Source organism: Pempheris klunzingeri, chromosome 4 (genome assembly GCF_042242105.1).
Source record: "Pempheris klunzingeri isolate RE-2024b chromosome 4, fPemKlu1.hap1, whole genome shotgun sequence".
NCBI lineage: Eukaryota > Metazoa > Chordata > Actinopteri > Acropomatiformes > Pempheridae > Pempheris > Pempheris klunzingeri.
In genome coordinates, this window is record NC_092015.1 from 8,868,036 (window position 1) to 8,887,739 (window position 19,704).

The 19,704-nt window shown below is 40.3% G+C and overlaps 1 protein-coding gene across 1 annotated transcript in view; it reads left to right on the top strand.

Annotated features, from left to right (window-relative positions):
* The window catches only part of pitpnm3 (PITPNM family member 3), a 77,618-nt gene extending 63,180 nt beyond the window's left edge, over window positions 1-14,438 (top strand). The window contains exons 11-20 of the mRNA XM_070829202.1: window positions 4,541-4,741; window positions 4,913-5,061; window positions 7,944-8,060; window positions 10,971-11,087; window positions 11,185-11,333; window positions 11,544-11,693; window positions 11,880-12,063; window positions 12,278-12,406; window positions 12,512-12,933; window positions 14,215-14,438. Of these exons, the coding sequence (XP_070685303.1) occupies window positions 4,541-4,741; window positions 4,913-5,061; window positions 7,944-8,060; window positions 10,971-11,087; window positions 11,185-11,333; window positions 11,544-11,693; window positions 11,880-12,063; window positions 12,278-12,406; window positions 12,512-12,856 (1,541 nt within the window). The 3' untranslated portion in view covers window positions 12,857-12,933; window positions 14,215-14,438. The remainder of the gene's footprint in view (window positions 1-4,540; window positions 4,742-4,912; window positions 5,062-7,943; window positions 8,061-10,970; window positions 11,088-11,184; window positions 11,334-11,543; window positions 11,694-11,879; window positions 12,064-12,277; window positions 12,407-12,511; window positions 12,934-14,214) is intronic.
* Window positions 14,439-19,704: the final 5,266 nt, after the last annotated feature.

Below are 19,704 nucleotides of genomic sequence, written 5' to 3' on the forward strand. Positions count from 1 at the left end.
TTGTTTTCTTTTAAAACAGGAAACCCATGACTAATCCATGTGTTTGTGATCTGTGTAGAAAAACTGTCTGAGATATGATAGTGAAGAACACTGTGTTTTTAGCTGTGTAAACTGGATGCCCAAGCTGAGATTTAATAATTTAATCATGTTCAGCCAGTCACAAAGCTGGATGCTTGATGCCTCGCAGAGCCAGCAGTGCTTATAAAGGTGATGGAGTGTAAAAGCACCCACACATCGTAGGCTTGCAGCTATACTGCGTTTTAATTATGAGTCTGCATCCCTGTTCCACTGAGCGTGCTTGGATGCTGTCAAATTATGTGTTAGATTAAAAACCATAGACAGGTGCACACAGGCAGAGGCAGACATAGGAACACACTCCCTCACACAGATACACAAGAAACAGCAGCACACATCTACCATTTCCTGTTCTGTAATATGGTAATTAGTTGTTATGAAGGCATGGAGAGCCAATCAAACGAGGCTCCTATGGGTATGACTTCGACATCAATGCCCGTCAACGGCGGAGCTCTTATTATGATGAATGCTGCTAATATAGAGAGAATGAGCCCCTTCATATCGATTTCCATCTATAGTCTAATGGGAAATATGACCATCCAAGACAGCAAATGCACACGAAATTATAGTCATGTTTTTGTCATTATTGATCACATGGCTAACAGTGCTTTAATGGGAATATGGTGGTGTAGTTTTTGCTCACAATGAAATGATCCCCTAATAAGTTGCCCGTGAGCTTGGAGGCTGAGAGCGTGACGAAGGCTGGAGGGGAGGGTGCTGAGTTAAAAGTCTCTTTCCGTATCTTTTTGTGACAAAGACGTTTCAAGGCCACAGTGCAATCACAATCCCTCACCTCATGAATTCTCTGCTTGTCCTTCCTTTTACCACTGTCATCGGCTGTTTCACTCTCCCCTGCCTCGTGTTTAAACCATAATCTCTCTGTTCCTGTACTGGTCATGGAATGGGACTGGTGCGTGTACTGTAATTTTTCTCAACCTTAAATTTTTATAGCTTTTCTTCTCTGACTTGCAAACATACTTGCATGACTGTGCTCAGTCTGTTTTTTTTATCTCTTGTGTCTGTCTTTGTCACCATGTAGTCCAGTCTGTCCTGTGAGCCCTTGCAGTTTTATGATGCTCCTCTCTCTCTCTCTCTCTCTCTCTGTCTCTCCGTCTGTCTGACTCTCCCTCTCTCTTCCCCCAGCACGACACGGTCTTTTGAAATTTTATGTGTGCGTGTGTTTCAGAAAATGCGTCAGAGTCAGTGGCCCTTCTCTCTGTGTCTGTCAGAATAAGCTCTCCCTCGCCCCTCTCTGCCTGTCTCTGCTTATTGTTCTGTGAAAGAAAGACAGAGCTGTGCTTATGTTCCAAAGACTGACAGAGAAAAAGGCTCCTCTGAGGTGTGGGGCAAGGCTCATTAACGATTTTAATGTGTGTGTGTTTGTGTGTGTGTGTGAGGGGAACATTCACGTGTGTGTACATATGTTCTCAGAAACCTCAGAGAAGGTGTATACTTATACTGTTTATACAAAGTCTCTGCCTTCAATTACAAACACTATTTTGATTAGAGAATATGTATTGGGTTTTGTGTGACATTTGTCATAACGGTGCGAACAGGTGACCAGAGAGAGAAGCATTTAATCTGTATTCTGTTGTAGACGCCAATCTTTCACTGTCAGATCCCAATCCAGTGATTTCTGAAAACATGCCCTGTCCTGTAAAGATCCTTTCAGATATTTCACAACCTCCAAACCTCTAAAAATTCAAAGATTGGACTACTTCACCTCAGCCAGGGATAACCACTCAAGTCAAGAGTAGCACTTCATGTAAACTCATCTCTCTCTCACCAAGGCATCTATAAGTAAAGAGCTACTCGTGGTCTGCAACCACAATTATTTGTGCCAATCCCAAAACAGCTTCCTTTGATTTTATGTTTTATGACTAATTAATGATTTTGGACAACATCCAATTATTATATATCACAATAATCCAGAGCCCAAGGTGATTCCCACAGCTGCAAGTAGCAATGGTTTTATCGATGGTTAATCAGTTGATCAACTAATTTGCTGCCTTACATGAAATGGCTTATTTTGTCCAAACAATCCAAAAAGCCCAAACTATTGAGCTTGTAATGATATAAAACAGCAAATCCTAAAATTTGAGAGGCTGAAAAGGGCAAAAATTCTGACTTTTTACTTCAAAAATGTATTAAATTTCAGACATTAAGCTTTTCACGTTAATCTGATGGCAGTTTTACATGTTATAACAACATGTAACATATCTGAATAAGCACAGTGGTCACTTTTACATGTGGTTAATGTTACAATTTTGCTAGGTCACGTATTTAAACTTGGATGAAGTCTGAACTGAACTTTGTCAGCCCTCTCAAATCAGATCAGTCTAGAAAAACTATTTTCCTTGGGCCCAAAGAGGATAAAAAAATCACTCTACTACACAGACAGACACATTTACACACACATTAATGCTGCAGAAATGTGCATGCATGTATACACTGACGCAACATTGATAGATCTCACTCCTATTTCCTTAAATAGGATGGAGCCCAATTCATTTGAACCAGTATTCTGATTGATTTAAATCAGCCTAAACAATCTCTTAACCAGCCATATCTTCCCAACCAGGACCCAAGTATTTTCTGCCCCTCAAAAGCAGACCAAATAGATGGAAAACCATCCAATCTAGCTTCACCGATTCAAACATAGTATCTGTCAGATTCCATTATCTTCTTCATCATCCAAATGAGGATGTGTTCTTTGCTTTGACTGTGGAGGTATATTAAACACACCTGACTCTCCCTCACATCTGAGAGAACTGCTAGTCATCTGTATTCTGCTGCAGTAGCCAATCCTTCCCACACTAAACACGCAACATGTGGCTGCATGGGTTTATTTTGAACCATTAGAGCAGGCAGCGGAGAGAGGGTTAATCTGCCAATAACTGGCTACCTCATGAAGCAAAACTGACTTTTCTTGGTGATAATTTGGTACATGTACATACAAACTGATCTCCCATTAATGCAGGCAGGCACACACACACCATCTACAAGTGGAGGTAACGTCTGTAATGCTAATGTTTGTGTCACGCAAACAGAAGATTGTGTCAGACGAAAGCGCTCTTTCGAGAGAGGCAGCAAAATCCTCTCTGGTAAAAGGGCAACCCAGACACAATGTGTTCTGCAGCAAACACTCACTGTTTCGACCAGCAGCACACCCAAGAAGACAGATTCAAATGCTCGATGTAAACAAATTGATGGTAAAAAGGTGCAGCTTATTGTTGTACAATGACAACAAAGACAAGGCACCATGAAACAGACTTTGCTGAAACGCTAGACAATCTAGTACAGGACAGAGGAAAATGCAGATCTTTATACACTAGGGAGGGGAACCACAAGTGGAAGCAATCAGGGCAGGACAGACAATCACAGGAGTGGGAAACACACAAGGGCAGGATGTCAAGGGGCCTGAAACAAGAGGGAAAAATCATGCTGCTCCCTGTTATATCCACTCCATCACATCGATAGACATCCCACTGGACCGATATGTATTACAGTAAATTGGAGTGAATAAATGACATGATGCAGTGTGGTCATTTGCTTGTCAGTGACTTAAATGCTATTTTACAGATTACATCCCATTCAGTTGTTTGGCAGAACATGAATGGGTTTATAGGTTGAGGTCAACATAGCATCTGACGCACTTAGTGTAGGACAATGGTCGAGTAGAGGCTCATTCAGACCTACAGAGCCTAGTCCTATATTGTCGTAATAGATCCATAGCAACATACAAGGCCTTGGTAATATGATAATGAGTTCCCTCCAGAGTCTGGTAGATTTTCATAATACAGGTAGAAGACAAAAACACTGTGGGGGTGTTGTGAAAGAAAAAACAGGGCCTTATGGCTTCATTGTTAAAGTTCAGTGTGAGTCTCCTTTTGTCCCCAGGATGTATTGTAGGATTTAAGATACATGTGCTATTGAACTGAGATGGTAGACACTTGCCTGACTGACGATTCATTTATTGATGAAACATGCTTCCAGGCTCCAGGCTTTGTGTCATAGGGAATAATAAGTAGATCCATGATGTCTGGTAAAACGAGGTCTCCAGGGAAAATTCTCATTTTCCTATTATACAGTATTATCACTGAACAAATAGGAAAAAGCTGCACAGAGACATGCCAGTGGGACAGAAGAACCCAACCTGATAAATTATTCTACTTGTCAGCAGGAGCCAAGAGCAAGATGCTTTTTGGGACTTCCAAAGCCAATATAAATGGACCAAGATCCATGAAGCAGCCTCTGTCACTGTCCTCCTACTTAATGCTTGCCTTTGTTTTTCCTTGAGAAAAGACAAAGCAAGTCGATTCACAGCAGAAGGCTGTCTTATTAGGAAAAATAAAAGCATTGATTTAAAGATTTAGACCGGTCAATTGCTGTGATCAAAGCATTTCCTTCCTTCTTCCCTCTCCATTTGTCCTTGTCTTTTCCCTCCTCTTTTCACTCTCCCTAGCGGAGAGTATCCAAGGCCATGCAAACGTGTTTCTGGAAGGTGATCAAACTCCTGGAGGCCCAGCCTCACAGTCGTCCTCTGAGAGAAAGACTGAAGGAGGAGGAGGAGGAGAAGAGGGAGGTCGTAGAGCGAGCGTGACCAGTGTGGAAAGTGAAACTTCAATTTGCTCCATGAGCCAGCTGGGAAACACCATTGCTAACAGTGAGTGGGAGGGATGGAGAGAAAAAGAGGAACTACAGTGTCCTGCCTCATTTACTTAATTATCTCCTGTTGATGAATTCAGGCTCATGAGTTTTCACAGCTCTTAAGTTTATCTCAGATTTCCACTTGTCTCTACATGCATTTGTGTGTGTGTGTGTGTGTGTGTTTCAGTTTCCAGTAGCTGGTGGGGCTCCAAGAGGCTGGATTATGCTTTGTACTGCCCCGATGTGCTGACTGCCTTCCCAACTGTGGCTCTGCCTCACCTTTTTCATGCCTCCTACTGGGAATCCACTGATGTAGCAGCTTTTATTCTCCGTCAGGTGGGCAAGCCCTCTTGACAGCCGATTTCAAAACTGTTGTATTGTATCATATGTGTGCATAATTAACATACATTGTTCCCAATAGTTTGCAATGTGAATGACATGAATGATGAATGTGAAATTGCTGGCTGGTATCTCAAAGACTGAACTTGTCAAATCAAATGTGGAGAGGTTGTCTAAGGACATCGTTCTAGGAGTAGATGAAACTAAGTGACAATATATGGAACATCTCCAGTATCTTGCCGAAGGCTATATGTTTGCATAAGTTGTGCGTCTTCCTTGATGTAACAAACGTAGCTTGATGCAAGTCCTTGGCCTCCGGATTTGTTTGCTTCAACAGTATGATGTTATAGCCAAATGAGAGCAACAGGAAGCTGCCTGCTGTCACTGCCTCATCCATTTAGTTCTTTGTGAGACTAACAACATAACAAAACCACCAACAAGAAAGTTATTGGAGGTAGAAAATGGAGGCACTGGAAACACTATAGTCTGTTTTTGTTGCTTAAATAAAAAGTGGTTTAGTTTTAGAAACTTGTGTTCCTTGACATGTAGCTGCCAGAATCAATGGGCCTGCCAATAATTCTTAATCTACACTGGTCTTGACATAAGAAAATAGATTTTTTTAGTAATGTGTTATGCATGTGTTATGTTAGGTATAATGCATATAAGTGCTCACTAACACTACTTGAAGACAGAGGAAAAAGTCAAGATAATAAAATATAACATGACAGCAAAGTTTGCAGTGGCAATCGAAAAATTAGCCCAAATCAGTTAATAGCTGCATGTTCTGGTTGAATAAAAAGGGTCCAAGGATTAACCCTTGGGTAACTCCATATGTCAGGTTAGTTTGTTATGATACACAATTTCTTGCACGTAAAATTTGAACCAGTTTTCAAAAAAGTCTTAACAAATGCCAATCATTTTGTTTCCTCAAAAGTTCACAGTTTTTTTTAACTTATGCAGCGTTTTAGATTCTGCATCTGCAACTTTTCAGGTTGTACTCGTAAATCAAGGTAGTGAAATATGACTGTGCTGTTTGTTGCACCTCTTTTGCAATTTCTTAGACGCAAATGCTATTAGTTATGAAACAGCTGTTTCCATTTGATGATGTCTTCTTGCTTCACAAACAACACAGGATAGAAGAAAGATGCTGCTTAGCGATTCAAGGGCTCCTTTTGCACAGATGACACCCTGAATATGTTATACCCAGAAGTCTGGCAGCGAGCCAGTAATGTCGTCAACACTCCTTTGTGGCATTTAGCTGTAGACAGAGCCAGCAATGAGAAATATACAATATACATACTGTAGAGATTTACTCAAACAATTTCAGAATAAATATTGTGAAATTGTTTCAAGAATTTTACCAGTGTTTTAAACCACAATCTATATAAACGCCCATTCTGAGATTAGTTTGGCTTTGATGAGTGATGGTCAAGATTGTGGGGATTGTGTAGTGGTCTGGAAAATTAAGGCAAGGCCTCTATTAACCATCAGGACACTTTATCTTGTCTGAAGATGTTTAGGATTCATGTCACACCTCACAGTTTAGCATCTGATGAGTGGGTGCCATTTTATCAAACATGCTCCCAAACAAATCTGGTCTGGATTCTGTATCTTGGACTGGTTTGAATTTGAATTGAAGAGGGCATGGCTATAGTCTTTAAAAGTAAAAAGAAATACGTGGTGCTGACTTTTTACAATTAGTTTTTACGGTTGGTTAGGATTTTAAAGGTCCACAAATGTATACTCTGGTCATTTCCCTATCTGTATAATCAATGTTCTTAAATCTTAAGGGTCCAACCATTGATCAAAAGAGTCTTAAAGTGCAGCCAGTGCATATATTTCTTATACAAAGTTGGAATTAATCCTTGAGCCCTGGCAGTATCACTACCACCATTTAAGCGGTGAGCTGCCCTTAAATATATCACATCCTTTGACAGTGATTATATTGACATGTAGTGTGCATTTGTGCTTCTGTGATAATGACAAGGGTATTCATTGAATCCTCTGACACCAGCAAAGAGCAAGATAGATAAATAAATAAATAAATAAATAAATAAATGAATGAATGAATGAGTGAATAAATGAATAAATGAATAAATTAAACAAGCGTTTCACATCATGTCCTATGAAAAGCCCTGGAAACACTGCCAGTCTTTGAACTTGATCATTAGAAAGCAGAGCTCCCAGAAAAGAAGAAAAGAACGATTTTTTTTCAGCCCGCCACTGTCTGCTACAGCATGTCTCCTTAGTGAGAAAACGTGAGTGGAATAAGGAGAGCACATGTGAAAGAAGAAGTGCTATCATCGCCATCTAGAAGCTAATAAACCTGAGGATCATTATTTTGGTTCAGTGGTTTTTAGCTCAACTCAATTTTACGTCATATTAAGGGATTGTCGTGGAATTTAATGGCTGAACAGAAAACAATTTGTTAACGCTGAATCATGTACTTTTCTCACAGTCCAAGTTCAGTGTGTAAGAGAATGTCTCCCAGTGTTTTGAAACAAGGATGCCCTGTGTCTTAGTGAATGAGTCAAGAATGATCCTTCAAGTAGGGAGCGGTAATTTTTCTTTGAGTACCCCAAATAACCGCTTAGGCTTTAATCTTTATCACTGCTGCTCTTTATCATAAATACTTTCCATTGAAATTGTGATTTATGGTCCATAAATATAACTGCAGATTTACTTTCATGGTTACAGATGGTAAATCTTCCACACTATTACTGTTTATTCTTCTCTGTGTCTATGTGCAGAAAGTTCTCAGTTGAGACTAGAGTCATTACTCATAGACAAACCTGGTTTGTCTGCTTAATGTAGGATTTGGTTTCAAAGGCGTGTGTGTGGAATTGCCTGCTCTTACATATGCATGTGTTTATTGACAGCTCATGCGATGTGACTGCGTGAAGACCCAGGAAGCGGACAATATGGACTCAGCTCCGTTCTCTCCCTCCAGCCCACGAGAAAAATGGCTCAGAAGGAGGACACATGTCAAACTAAGGGTATTAAATTATTCTGTTTATTTTGTATAAATATACTTTTGTCCCAGTTTGCACTGTGGGCCAAATTGCTGCCAGAAATGTAAATTTATGGTGACTCGTTTAACTTTTAGAAGCTCATATTCAAACTTTGTTTGAGTAAAATCATGAATATTTTAAGGAGACAATTTGGCTTGGACACAAGATATTACACAATCTAGAGTGTTATCTCTAAAGTGCCCCTCATTCTCAGAGATAGACCCATGCACACACACACACACACACTGTCGAAATGGTTTTTTTTCCACAGGGGCCTTGCATTCATTCAACTAAAAATATAGTTATTGCTAACTGCTGGTGTTGTAGAGCTTTAGTGACCTGAATTTCTTAAAGTACTCCCACAGCTTGAAGCACTGATACAGGAAGACATGCACAATTACTTGATTCTTACGAGGCCCTGCAGAGTAGAACAATCAAGGTCATGTTGGTATCCACCGAATGCTCCTTTCATCTGCCATTTTCATAAGAAGGTATTTAGTGACTGCTTGCTTTTCATGAGGGTATAAATAGAACTGAGCAACCAGAGTAACATGGAAACATCTATATTTTAGTCTGTGAAGGTTTTCTCTGTTCAGTGTCACCTTGTCCATGCCTCACCTTAGCCAAGTGATGTGTTTTTGATGTAAGTGCTTCAAGAAATGTAGCTCTGGAAAAACTTGCCCCGTCATGAATGCGGTTCAGCATGTGGAAATTTAGAGCTGCTCCGTGCTGATTCAGTCAGGGCACAGCCGGCTCTACTGCTGCAGAGTGATACTATTCAGAGAGACTCTGCTTCTATTTCTAATCTTCCTCGGCTTGGTGAGAGGTCTTTGTCACAGCTGGAGAGGGACCACTAGTGTGGCTCTTCTTCACACTTTGTCTGTGAATGGATGGTGATACTGACGTGCATGTTGTGTTCCTGCTTTCACACATGACTGCACAGACAGTACCTAGTAAACTGTGCTGGGGGAATGCTTGGGGAATCTTCGTAGATATTGATCACTGTCAGGCCTGCTCATGTCACACAGTAGCTGTGATGTTTTATGTACTGTATGTTAGTGGGCAGGCATGCGTGTATGGTTTGCTTACTCTGCATGCTTGCCATCACTGGTTCAATAAGTAAGAGCTTGTGCTGGCATCAACTAATTGTCAACAAGGGTAAAGCAGGATAACAGCTGGAAATATTGAGTCACGTCTTTAAAATCGATTATCATTAGCCATTTATTATCAAGAGTAAAATACAGCCATGACATGCTGTGGTTAGCGATATTTACAGGGTGCAGATGTTCCATTATCTTTTAGTGAGCTCTTTCATTAAACAGCAGTGCATTTACAAGTAATCAAAATGCCATCACAGCTTACTGCACCTGATTAAATCATTGCAAAAATCATAGATGGAATAGCAAATTACATTTATGGCTGTTTCTTTTGTTTCATTGTTAAGTTGTACTTTTGTTATATTATGTTTGTATAAGCATTTTAATTCCCCATAGGCATAAATCCTGCACAAGCTTGCAGAGGAGATGGTATCTTTCATCATACTATCTACAGGGAAAAAACAAATTTAAAGATGTCTATTTGGCTAGTTGGGTGTTGAAAAAGAGCATGTGTGCTTAGCAAAAATCTCCAGGATAAATTGAAGGTGGACAGCAATATAAATGTAAATTTCGGTCAATGGTAGTGTACAACAGAGTCTGAGAGTTATTATATCATTAGTTTGCTGATAATAAGCTACTTAAATGCAACGATCACAGCAAAGAAGAAATTCAGGGATTAGTGTTTCTCTGTTCTCACTGAAAATGGCGCAATAAGGAGAACAAGTCAAGGAAGCCTAAAAGAGAGTTAACGCTGGCTTTTGGAAGGTCCCACTGTGCAGGCCTTTAGAGGCATTTGGCTGGGGATTGAAATTTGGAAATGTAACACATTAAAGCAGGGAAAACTTCAGCGAAGTATGTCTCAAGGGCTTGTAAAAAACAAGCTGTGTAAGGACAAAATGTCAAGTCATCTCATGGTCACACATTCTACTTATTGCCATATCATTTATGTAGAATTATTTTAGTATTTTCTCTCTTTTCTATGTGAATTTTTAATAGTTCTTTAAACCCTTTGTTAATTTTTGGATACTTTGTGGCAGTAGACACAAGCTATAAATATTCACAACAACATTCGCCTATTAATCTTTAAATTGATGTGGCTGTTAGCAAACATTAGGCCAGGGGTGTCAAACTCATTTTAGTTCAGGCACACACAGCCCAATTTGACCAGTAAAATCATAGCATGATAACCTATAAGACAACAACTCAAAATTTTTCATTCTGAAAATGTTCACATCTAATTAACTGAGACCTGAAATTTGTCTTCTCTGTAATTTTTTACACTTTTCAAAGTCATCCCGGATTGGACCCTGTGGCGGGCCGTCTGTTTGACACCCCTGCACTAGACTGTTTAGCTGCTAAATGCTCCACTATGTTCACAAGCTAGTCGCTAACTTTGTCTGCGGTTTGCTATTGTGCAGGTGGCAGTGGGGAGGTTTTTAGAGACAAAGCTACTTGCTTTTGATAAGTCTCTGTGGGTTTATCACTACAAGCCTTCAATGCACATTACACAAAGCCATTTGATCCATTGGTAATGCTAAGATATTGATTGTAGCAGGTCTAAATACATGTTCATGTTCATCAAATGTTGCATCTGTATGACGCCTTCTCAGGTTTGAGCACTGACGCTTATTGTTTTGAGGTTGGATGAGGTTTCTACCTCATCACACAATCTTCATCGGTTAAGGCTAACATTTGTTCAAGAACATCACATAAGCAGAAAGAAAAGGTTAAAAGGTTAAAGAAGACTTGACCATCCTGACTGAACTGTGCTTTCTGCTCTTTCTTGTTACTACTGTAGAACGTCACTGCCAACCACAGGGTGAATGATGTCATTGCCACCGAGGATGGACCTCAAACTCTGGTTGGTCGCTTCATGTACGGCCCCTTGGACATGGTCACTCTTACTGGAGAAAAGGTGAAAGGCAGCAATGTGACTGACTACCACAGATATATGTTTGTGTATCAAAGCCTGATGTTAATCTCCACCTGTTGACCCACCCTTCCCCTCTTAGGTGGACGTCCTGCTGATGACGCAGCCTCAGTCTGGCCGCTGGGTGCACTTTGACACAGAGGTGACCAACAGCAGTGGCAGGGTCACGTATACCATACCCAAGAGCAAGAAGCTCGGCCTGGGAGTCTATCCGATTAAAATGGTGGTCAAGTAAGCATCCTTGTAGCCCTTTTTGGAGAGTCAAATAATCAAATAAGACATAGCAATACATTGTAAAAGGAGAGAATTATTGAATTAAGCCCTAAATCCATGCTCTGCATCTGTGTGTGAACTTCTAGGTAGAGAGAGCAGTATAAAGGACCTTGAAGGGAGCAGCAATCATGTGTTTCTCATGAAATCTCTCTCTTTTAATATTCCAAGGGGGGATCAAACGAGCGCAGAGGCCTACCTGACTGTGTTGCCACGGGGCATGGAGTGTGTGGTCTTCAGCATCGATGGCTCTTTTGCTGCCAGTGTGTCAATCATGGGCAGTGACCCCAAGGTCCGCCCCGGAGCTGTCGATGTTGTCAGGTAACTCCTAACATGTGTGTGGGTGAGTGTCTTTGTTCATGCATGTGTTTGTAGATGTATTTCTCCCCAGAAGGATATACATTCATGAGTGAATCTGTATGCTGGTGTGCACACTGGATGTTTTAAGCATTTAAGCGTGCCCTCCCTGTGATAATGCCTCTGCTGATGAAAATGAATAACTTGCAGGCATTGGCAGGACTTGGGATATCTGATCATCTACATCACAGGCCGCCCTGATATGCAGAAGCAACGGGTGGTATCTTGGCTCTCGCAGCACAATTTTCCCCATGGGATGATCTTTTTCTCTGAAGGCTTGGTTCATGATCCCCTACGACAAAAGACCATCTTCCTCAGGAACCTCATACAGGAGGTACACCTCCCTCTTGAGACAAACCATCGTTCTCACATAAACTGGGCAGCTAATCTTTCTTATAAAGCATGTGAAACACTTTGTTCTCTGCCCTACAGTGATCTCTCAATTTATCTCCCCCACATCTCTCTTTCTCAAGCTCACAGTGTTATAGCCTTGGGTTGGGCTCAAAATGCCACACACATCTTCAACTGATTATTTCTTCTCCCACCAGTGTCACATTAAGATCAACTCGGCTTATGGCTCCATGAAGGACATCTCTGTTTATAACATGCTTGGCCTTAGCCCTGCACAGATCTATATTGTTGGCAGGCCTTCAAAGAAGTACCAAAATCAGTGCCAGGTAGTTAGATTTTCATTTGTGCCTTTTCTGTCTGAGCAGTTTTGGTTTCCCTTTTGGTTTCTCTCATTTACCGTAATCTTCTTACAACTCTCTTTCTGATTTAAGTTCCTGAGCGAGGGCTATGCAGCACACCTATCCACTCTTCAGTTTGGGCACAGAGCCAGACCCAAAAAATCCCCTTCGGTTCGTATGGTCCTAAGGAAAGGCTCCTTCAGTCTCTCAGCGAAGCCTGACTTTCTGTGTAAGCGCACCCACCTGCGCAGGACCATGTCAGTGCAACAGCCTGACCCGCCGTGCACACCCAACCCCAAGCCTGAACGAGCCCAGAGCCAGCCGGAGTCAGATAAGGACCACGTGGGAGGAGGAGGAGGAGGAGGAGGGGGAGGAGGAGGAGGCGGACAAGGCGTATGGGGACGGGCCTCCATACATCGCGGAGACACCACTCCCTGACATCAAAGAAGAGATGGAAGGATTGCAGGAGGATAGAAAAGGAGGAGAAGCAAGGGGTCTTAGTGTCCAGGGCCAAGGTGAGAGTGTATTTATTTATTTATTTATTTATTAAAAATCATGTCAAAATCCAGGCTGCATTAATTGGCATAACTTAAGTGAAGGATTGTTCCCACTTATTACTTACTTACTAATACTAATATACTAATAGATCGCTAATTATAAAATAAGTCACAGATTAAAAGAAGAATGGTCAAATTCAAAGCAGCAGAGGATGAGGTATCCTGACTTTTAGTCCTAAATTTCGGCCAAGCCAAAAACACTGGATCCTATAATTTGACAATGCACCTTGATGGTGTTTTTAATTAAATAGACATCGCCGTCGTCTTCTTTCAAACTCCACATCTACAGGCTGTAACAGAGACTCTCTATCTTAAGCACAGGTCATTATTAACCTAATGACATCATCAGTGTCGAAAGTTCCCCCAAGAGCCACAAAATACATTTTACGTCTGTTTTCACAGGCTGAATAGCACTTCTAATGACAACTAGATTGAGGTGGTGAAATAGTGCTCAGGCTTTCTCAGACAGCCGATCAGACATTTGTTAAAAGCATTTAAGTGGTGCAGTTGGTGCAGAAGAGGCCTCCTATGAAGTTGTGTTATATTGTTTCCCACTTAAGAATACCAATCACTGTTAATGGCAGGAAAGATTAATGTAGCATGAATAAATCCTAGTTGAGTAATGCAGCATTTCACCTTTTACTTCATTGTATTGTCTGTTAAAGCCATTAAGAGCCAGAGGCTCCGCAAAGCTTTGATGCAAACACAGATTGACTTTGCCCGCTTTTGTTGAGTTTCGGCAAAGTCAGTCAATAAACGTCCACCTTGATTAGATTATGTTTTGTGATGCATTTGATACATTAGGGCCTTTACACGTGTAGTCTCAGAGGCATTATTATTCTTATAAATGAACTGAAGTCAGAGTGCACTAAAGAAAGAAGGAAAAAAGAACAGAAAGGAATGACAAAAGACACCAAGGAGGAAAGTAACAATTACTGATTTTTGTGGATTCTTAATATTCCTGTGGCAACCTCACTAAGAGCTGCTATTATTAGCAGCAGCTCCCTCGGGGGACTGGATGTAAATTTGCCAATGATTATGATTATGCAAGTACTGATGAGCTACAACAGCAATATCCTCTCATGCTTGAAATCCACTCATTTCTACATTTGGAAATATTGTCCATGCAATCACGTCACCGTGAGAGCCGGTAGGAACATATGTGCTGACGCAGCGCACACAAACACTAATTAATATGTTAACATTTCCTTGACTGAATTTTGTTTTCTCATTTGACAGTGTCACCTCTACCTACTGTACATGTCAGCTTTACCTCCTGCTTGGCCCTCTACACTTTGCCACCTGTTCAGCCCTTTTCCGCGACCTGCTCGGTGGATAATGCCACTTAGTCTTCGTGCCTGAAATTCTAAGCTGTTGCCCGGGATGGCGATGATTTTTGCAAATGTCTGTGTCAAGCTCAAGTTGTGTCTAATTGTAAAATCAAAAGAATGTACTTCAGATAGTAAGCGTACACACATAGTCATGCGCACATGCACACTGCAGAGGATGAGAAATGTTATGACTTTGAACCTGTTGAGACTTAAGTGACAAATTACCAGACGCATCACCACACTGCTGTGCTGACAGGTGGTCATGTTGACTGACTTCCTGCACTAACGCTCCACTGATGTAAATACTCATCGTCACACACACCATCCCTGTGGGCCTGTGGACACAGAAGCACTGTGACATTAAGGTTCAATCTGTACATGAGCTCTGCGATCTAAAGTCCCAGTTAGGCGGCTTCTCCAATGCCGGCTTTCACCTCCATTTCACTCCCGCTGTTAGACGCTTTGTGGCTGGCTCACCACTTCCCTCCCCCTCCTTCCCTCCCCTCAGCCAGTCAGGCAGAACATGCCTTTCGACAGCCGCCTCAGACCAGGTCCACAGCCACTCACTGAAGCGCCACGGCGTGCAAGGCGTGGCCCCTGAGGTCGCATTTGCACTATCGAAGTACACCGCAGTGGTTCTCAATTTAGCTGCGGTACTCGCTTCAGAGACAAAGAGTTGTATTTGTATTTTATTGTATTTGTAGTTTTTTGTTTTACCTGCATATTGTGCACTGTCGCTGCCTGTTGGTTACTGTAACTACTGGAGGAGTAAACAAATAGTTTGTAGGAAAGTGTTGGTTTAACCAAAAAATGTTTACAGATCGATTAACATGGTTGTAAAAAGTGATCAGAATCTATCTACATAAGATAGACTACATAATGCAAATGACATTGTAAGTATCATTACTGTCAGCGTTTAGTTTAGTCGCTTGGTAGTTGCAGTAGCTTGCAGGATATTGTACAATAGACTCCATGCCAGTTGAATTTCCACTAGGATGCCCTTGCATCCATTTACTACAGCTGCACTGGAATCAGTGGATTTGTGATGAAATCTGATGCTGTCTTGTGCACTCGAGGTTGAATTGAGTCTTACTGTGGCTATGTTTAAAACTCTGTGCAAGTCAACCATATTTTTCTATGAGGAAATATTGTAAAAAGAAATATTTTCAATGTATGTTTTTGAACCTTTTGTTGTTTGACTTGTTGAATGGTTGATTTTTGCCTTAAAGTGTTTTTTGATGTTGTGTAGAGATACAGAATTATTAGATTTGTTTGACCAAAGTATTGAGTTTCATTGTTACTTCATGGCAAAGTGCATTTTATCTAGTTGATGTTTTGCTTTGACATGTTTTAGATACTGTATATGTGTGTGCATGTGTGAGTGAGTGTCTGCAGTAGATATTTGTTGTAGAGTTGTGTTTACCGTGAACAAAGAGATGGCTATAAAAAGTAAATTCTTCTGAGGAATCGCAGGACAGAGGGAGGCCAGTGTTAACAAACAGTACCTGCATGTTCTAACTGCAGCTCACTACTGCTGGCTCCACAGAGCTGAGCGTGTGTTTTTATAGGTTTGGATTGAAGCAGTGTGTCAGAGGATTACTTAGTCGAGGTTTTTATACCTGCTATGAAAGAAAAAGGGCTTATGAATTCTTAGGGTGTCTTGGTTTGACTGAAATCCTGCATATAGCGGATTGAAATGTGCAAGCCAGGAGGGAACTGTCTTTGACTCTTTCTTTCACTGCCTAGGTGGTCCAGTAATTAGCTGTTTGATTACCACTAAGTATGTATGACTCCCTGTAGTGCCGCCCCTGTAATTGCAGTGCACCAATTAGCATTACTTGGTAATTGTATAATATTGTAAAAAACAATACTGAAATACTTAAATCGATTTTGTTTTGCATTTCAATTGATAATACTACAACATTGTTATCCAAGCGATGAAATGATCATTCCCATCATTGTATGCACAATAATCAAAGAGACTTTATCAACCTGTATAACGCATAGTGATATTTTTCTGCCATCATGAAACACTGGAGCAGTGAATATATATGCTGGGCAGCATTTTAGTGCCACAATGTTATTAAATGGCAAATAATCTAATGGTTAAATGGTGATTGTTCTGTGCATGTCAATTATTTGATATTGTTAAGTACTGGCTATCAATTGTCACATTCGTGGTTTGATAATCTTTAATAATAGAGTCACTTGTAAATAAGTGGTGAATGATAATTCATGGCCGTAAATTCGACCAGGACATGTTTGGTAAAATCAAAATCAGTGCTTAAATTTATGATAAGGGTTAAAAAAAAAAAGTACTCTACTGACTGTAAATGAAGCAGGACAGTGTCAATAAAGATTGTTAAAGAGGTTACCTCTTGCTTTTACCTCAGACTTAACAGATTAATAGAAACTAGAAATTCCATTTTTATTCCTAGACGCTAAAGACAAATCATCCCAATATCACATATACCAAGAAAAGAACCACAGGACATATTATACAATGTAAGATTATTGTCTTCAAATAGATATGATTAACCTCTCACTAAGTACTAATTCATTTTGTCAAATGATTAGTATTCACCAAATCATGACTTAACTATTGGGTATTGACCTAATTTGCCATTTATTAACAATTTTTATGACTCATAAAGTAAGCTTTAGCAGGTTTACTTGCATGGTGTGACCGCTTCTTTTGAAAATGTTGATTGAATTTTTTTTGTGGTTTTATTTTTGGTCTTATGAGTATTTGACACCGGACACCGGCCACTGACAAGGAGGAAAAAAAACCTGATTTCACTACTACAAAGTTTATTGTTTTGTACAGATCTCCTGTAATGATGAACATGTTATTGTGTTTCTTGGACTCGGTCCGCATTTCATTATTGCATAAATAAAGATATTTCACAGTTCAAGAATTTAGTTTTTCTCCAGGAGTGTCTTATTATGCCTTCCACGTGCTCCTCATCTCCTGAGATGTAAACTGAATCACTTGCGGTATTCTTTTTTATACTTCAAGGTCAGGAGTTTTACTGTGGGGCATCAGACTTAACTACAATATCCTCTTTTTAGATTTCAGATTTTGGGAGCCTTAATTCGTTGTTAAATCAAACTTAGAGACCTCAGTCCAGCTCTCCTTTTTTCTGCCACTCGCTCACTACAGTCTTACTATCTATTGCTATCTATATATCAACAGGTTTGACTCAGCACTAATAGATTACACTTATAAGAGTGACTGGCTTTTACAGTAGAAGCCATTGGCCTTATTCTGCCTCACATAATCACCAGAGCAGCACTGGAGCTTAACCAATAACTGAAACCACTGAACCATTTACTGCCCATTGTGTTTTTGAAGGAGCCATCAATTCCAGGCGTCTGCAAATATTAATAGTGCTGAGATTAGTTAGTCAGGCAGTTTCAGTCGAGGTATAATGTCTACCATGCTTGCCATCTTAGTTCAGTGCAACATTAACATTAACACAACTGACACTATGTACAGCTGAGGTTGTTATATTTAGTAAAAACATTTAAAAAGTATTCACTAAATTACAGGCTTGACAGAAAGATGTGAGATCTCTAAAGTTATTACATTTCATCCTGAGGGGAACATGAATATCTGAACCTATTTTCATTGTTAAGTTCAAGATTTTTCACTAAAAAAGCAAAAATGAGCAGTGTTGCTCAGAATGGAAATTTAAACATCTGCAATTTCATGATATCTGAGCAAACTCCATCTGCTAATTAAGGTCATGTGATATGATGGAAAACTCTCTAAACCTATGCATCTCCAATAATGAATAACCTAAATGTTCACTACACGTGTGTGACAGCAACCTGCGGCTGTTTAATCAAATGCAGAATCGATCGGAAACTGCAACTTCCAAATGGTTGAGTTGAGGCAGAGCATTATATAAAATACATGTGTGTCAGTGGCATGTTGAGAATACACCTGTTAAAACTGCATCTGTTTTAAATGTCCACATCTTTCCTGGATTTAGCAATTCACTGATCTGATCCTGAAAATATGAGACATTTTAACAGGTGAACTGCCTTTTCAGAGTGAAGGTGACGAGAACAATGACCTCCATCTTGGATCTGTATTAAGTGTTTTATCTTACCCCAGGCATTTGCAATAATGAGCAGGAGCCGTGATTCTCCAAGCCACATTTAAATATCATTAGTGACATATGGTCCGGGGAAACGGCCAAGAAATGTTTCCCCTGAGCAAGGAAGGAATGTTGGTTTCTTATACTACAAGCTCCATGATTCATATGAAAGATCATGTCAGTCAACCACAGTGAAACCCTGTGATTTAGGTGATTAAGACTTTCTGACTCACAATCCTTTTAATTTGTATCATTATTTTCTCTGTTGTTGCTTATTTGAGCAGAAAAAAATCTGTTAAAAACCCACTATTTTTCTTTTTCTCCTCTAGTTATTTGTTTTTCCCACAAGTCTCATCTGCTGATTAATATCTTCAACTAGACTAATTTCCCTTTGAGACTCTTTAGTAACAATGTACTATGGCTTCTTCACTAATTAACTAGGGGGTCGAATAACAAGAGAACCACGTGGAAAAAACAAGACAAAACAGTAACTGCTTACTTAAAGCATCTGCACTTTATTCAAAAGCAGAGGAGCAACAAATAGGGAAGCAAAAATTTTACCTTTTTTAGTAAAGGTTCTCTGATACAGAGATAACGTGGTGTGAAACAGTATGTTATACAACAACACATATGTGAGCATTGAATGAGTTCTGAATAGATCCACTTGTCGCATACATTACATGTCTTTCAGTATATGTCAGTGTATACACAGTCATGCACAGTACATGTTCACAGAGACACATACAGGTTGTAGCTATTTGTTTGTTTATTGTGTTTGTTTGCACCTGGATGGAAAAGCCTAACCAGGGTCAGGGGCTGCAAATTAGCTCCAGCTATATCTGGTATCGTACACTGTGTATCTGTATTGTCCCTGTTAAGTATCTGAGGCTGTTTCTCATCATACAGTCTGAATCTCGTTAAAGATGGACCTCAAATATGACTCGAATGACCTAATGCAGGCTGTTACTGCTAATCTTTGTCTGTATATGTAAGACAGAGATGCTTTTACATTGAGTAAATATGAAGCCTCCTCAGCGCTGTTTCTTAAGGATATTCTGAGGACCGCTGGTGACTCTTTTCTTATAAAAAATACCACATTAGTTAAACTGCCCTCTGATTAAAACGTGGAATCTGAAATTCGGCCCAAGCAGTGCATTGTTATGCTTGTGTGAGAGAGACAATGAGTTCAGCAGTTTATGCTCTGCGATACAAAACAAGTCAGTTACCTAGCAGCAACTTAACACTTACCATGACCTCCGGCTCCGCTCGGCAGCAGCACCACTGAATCAGCC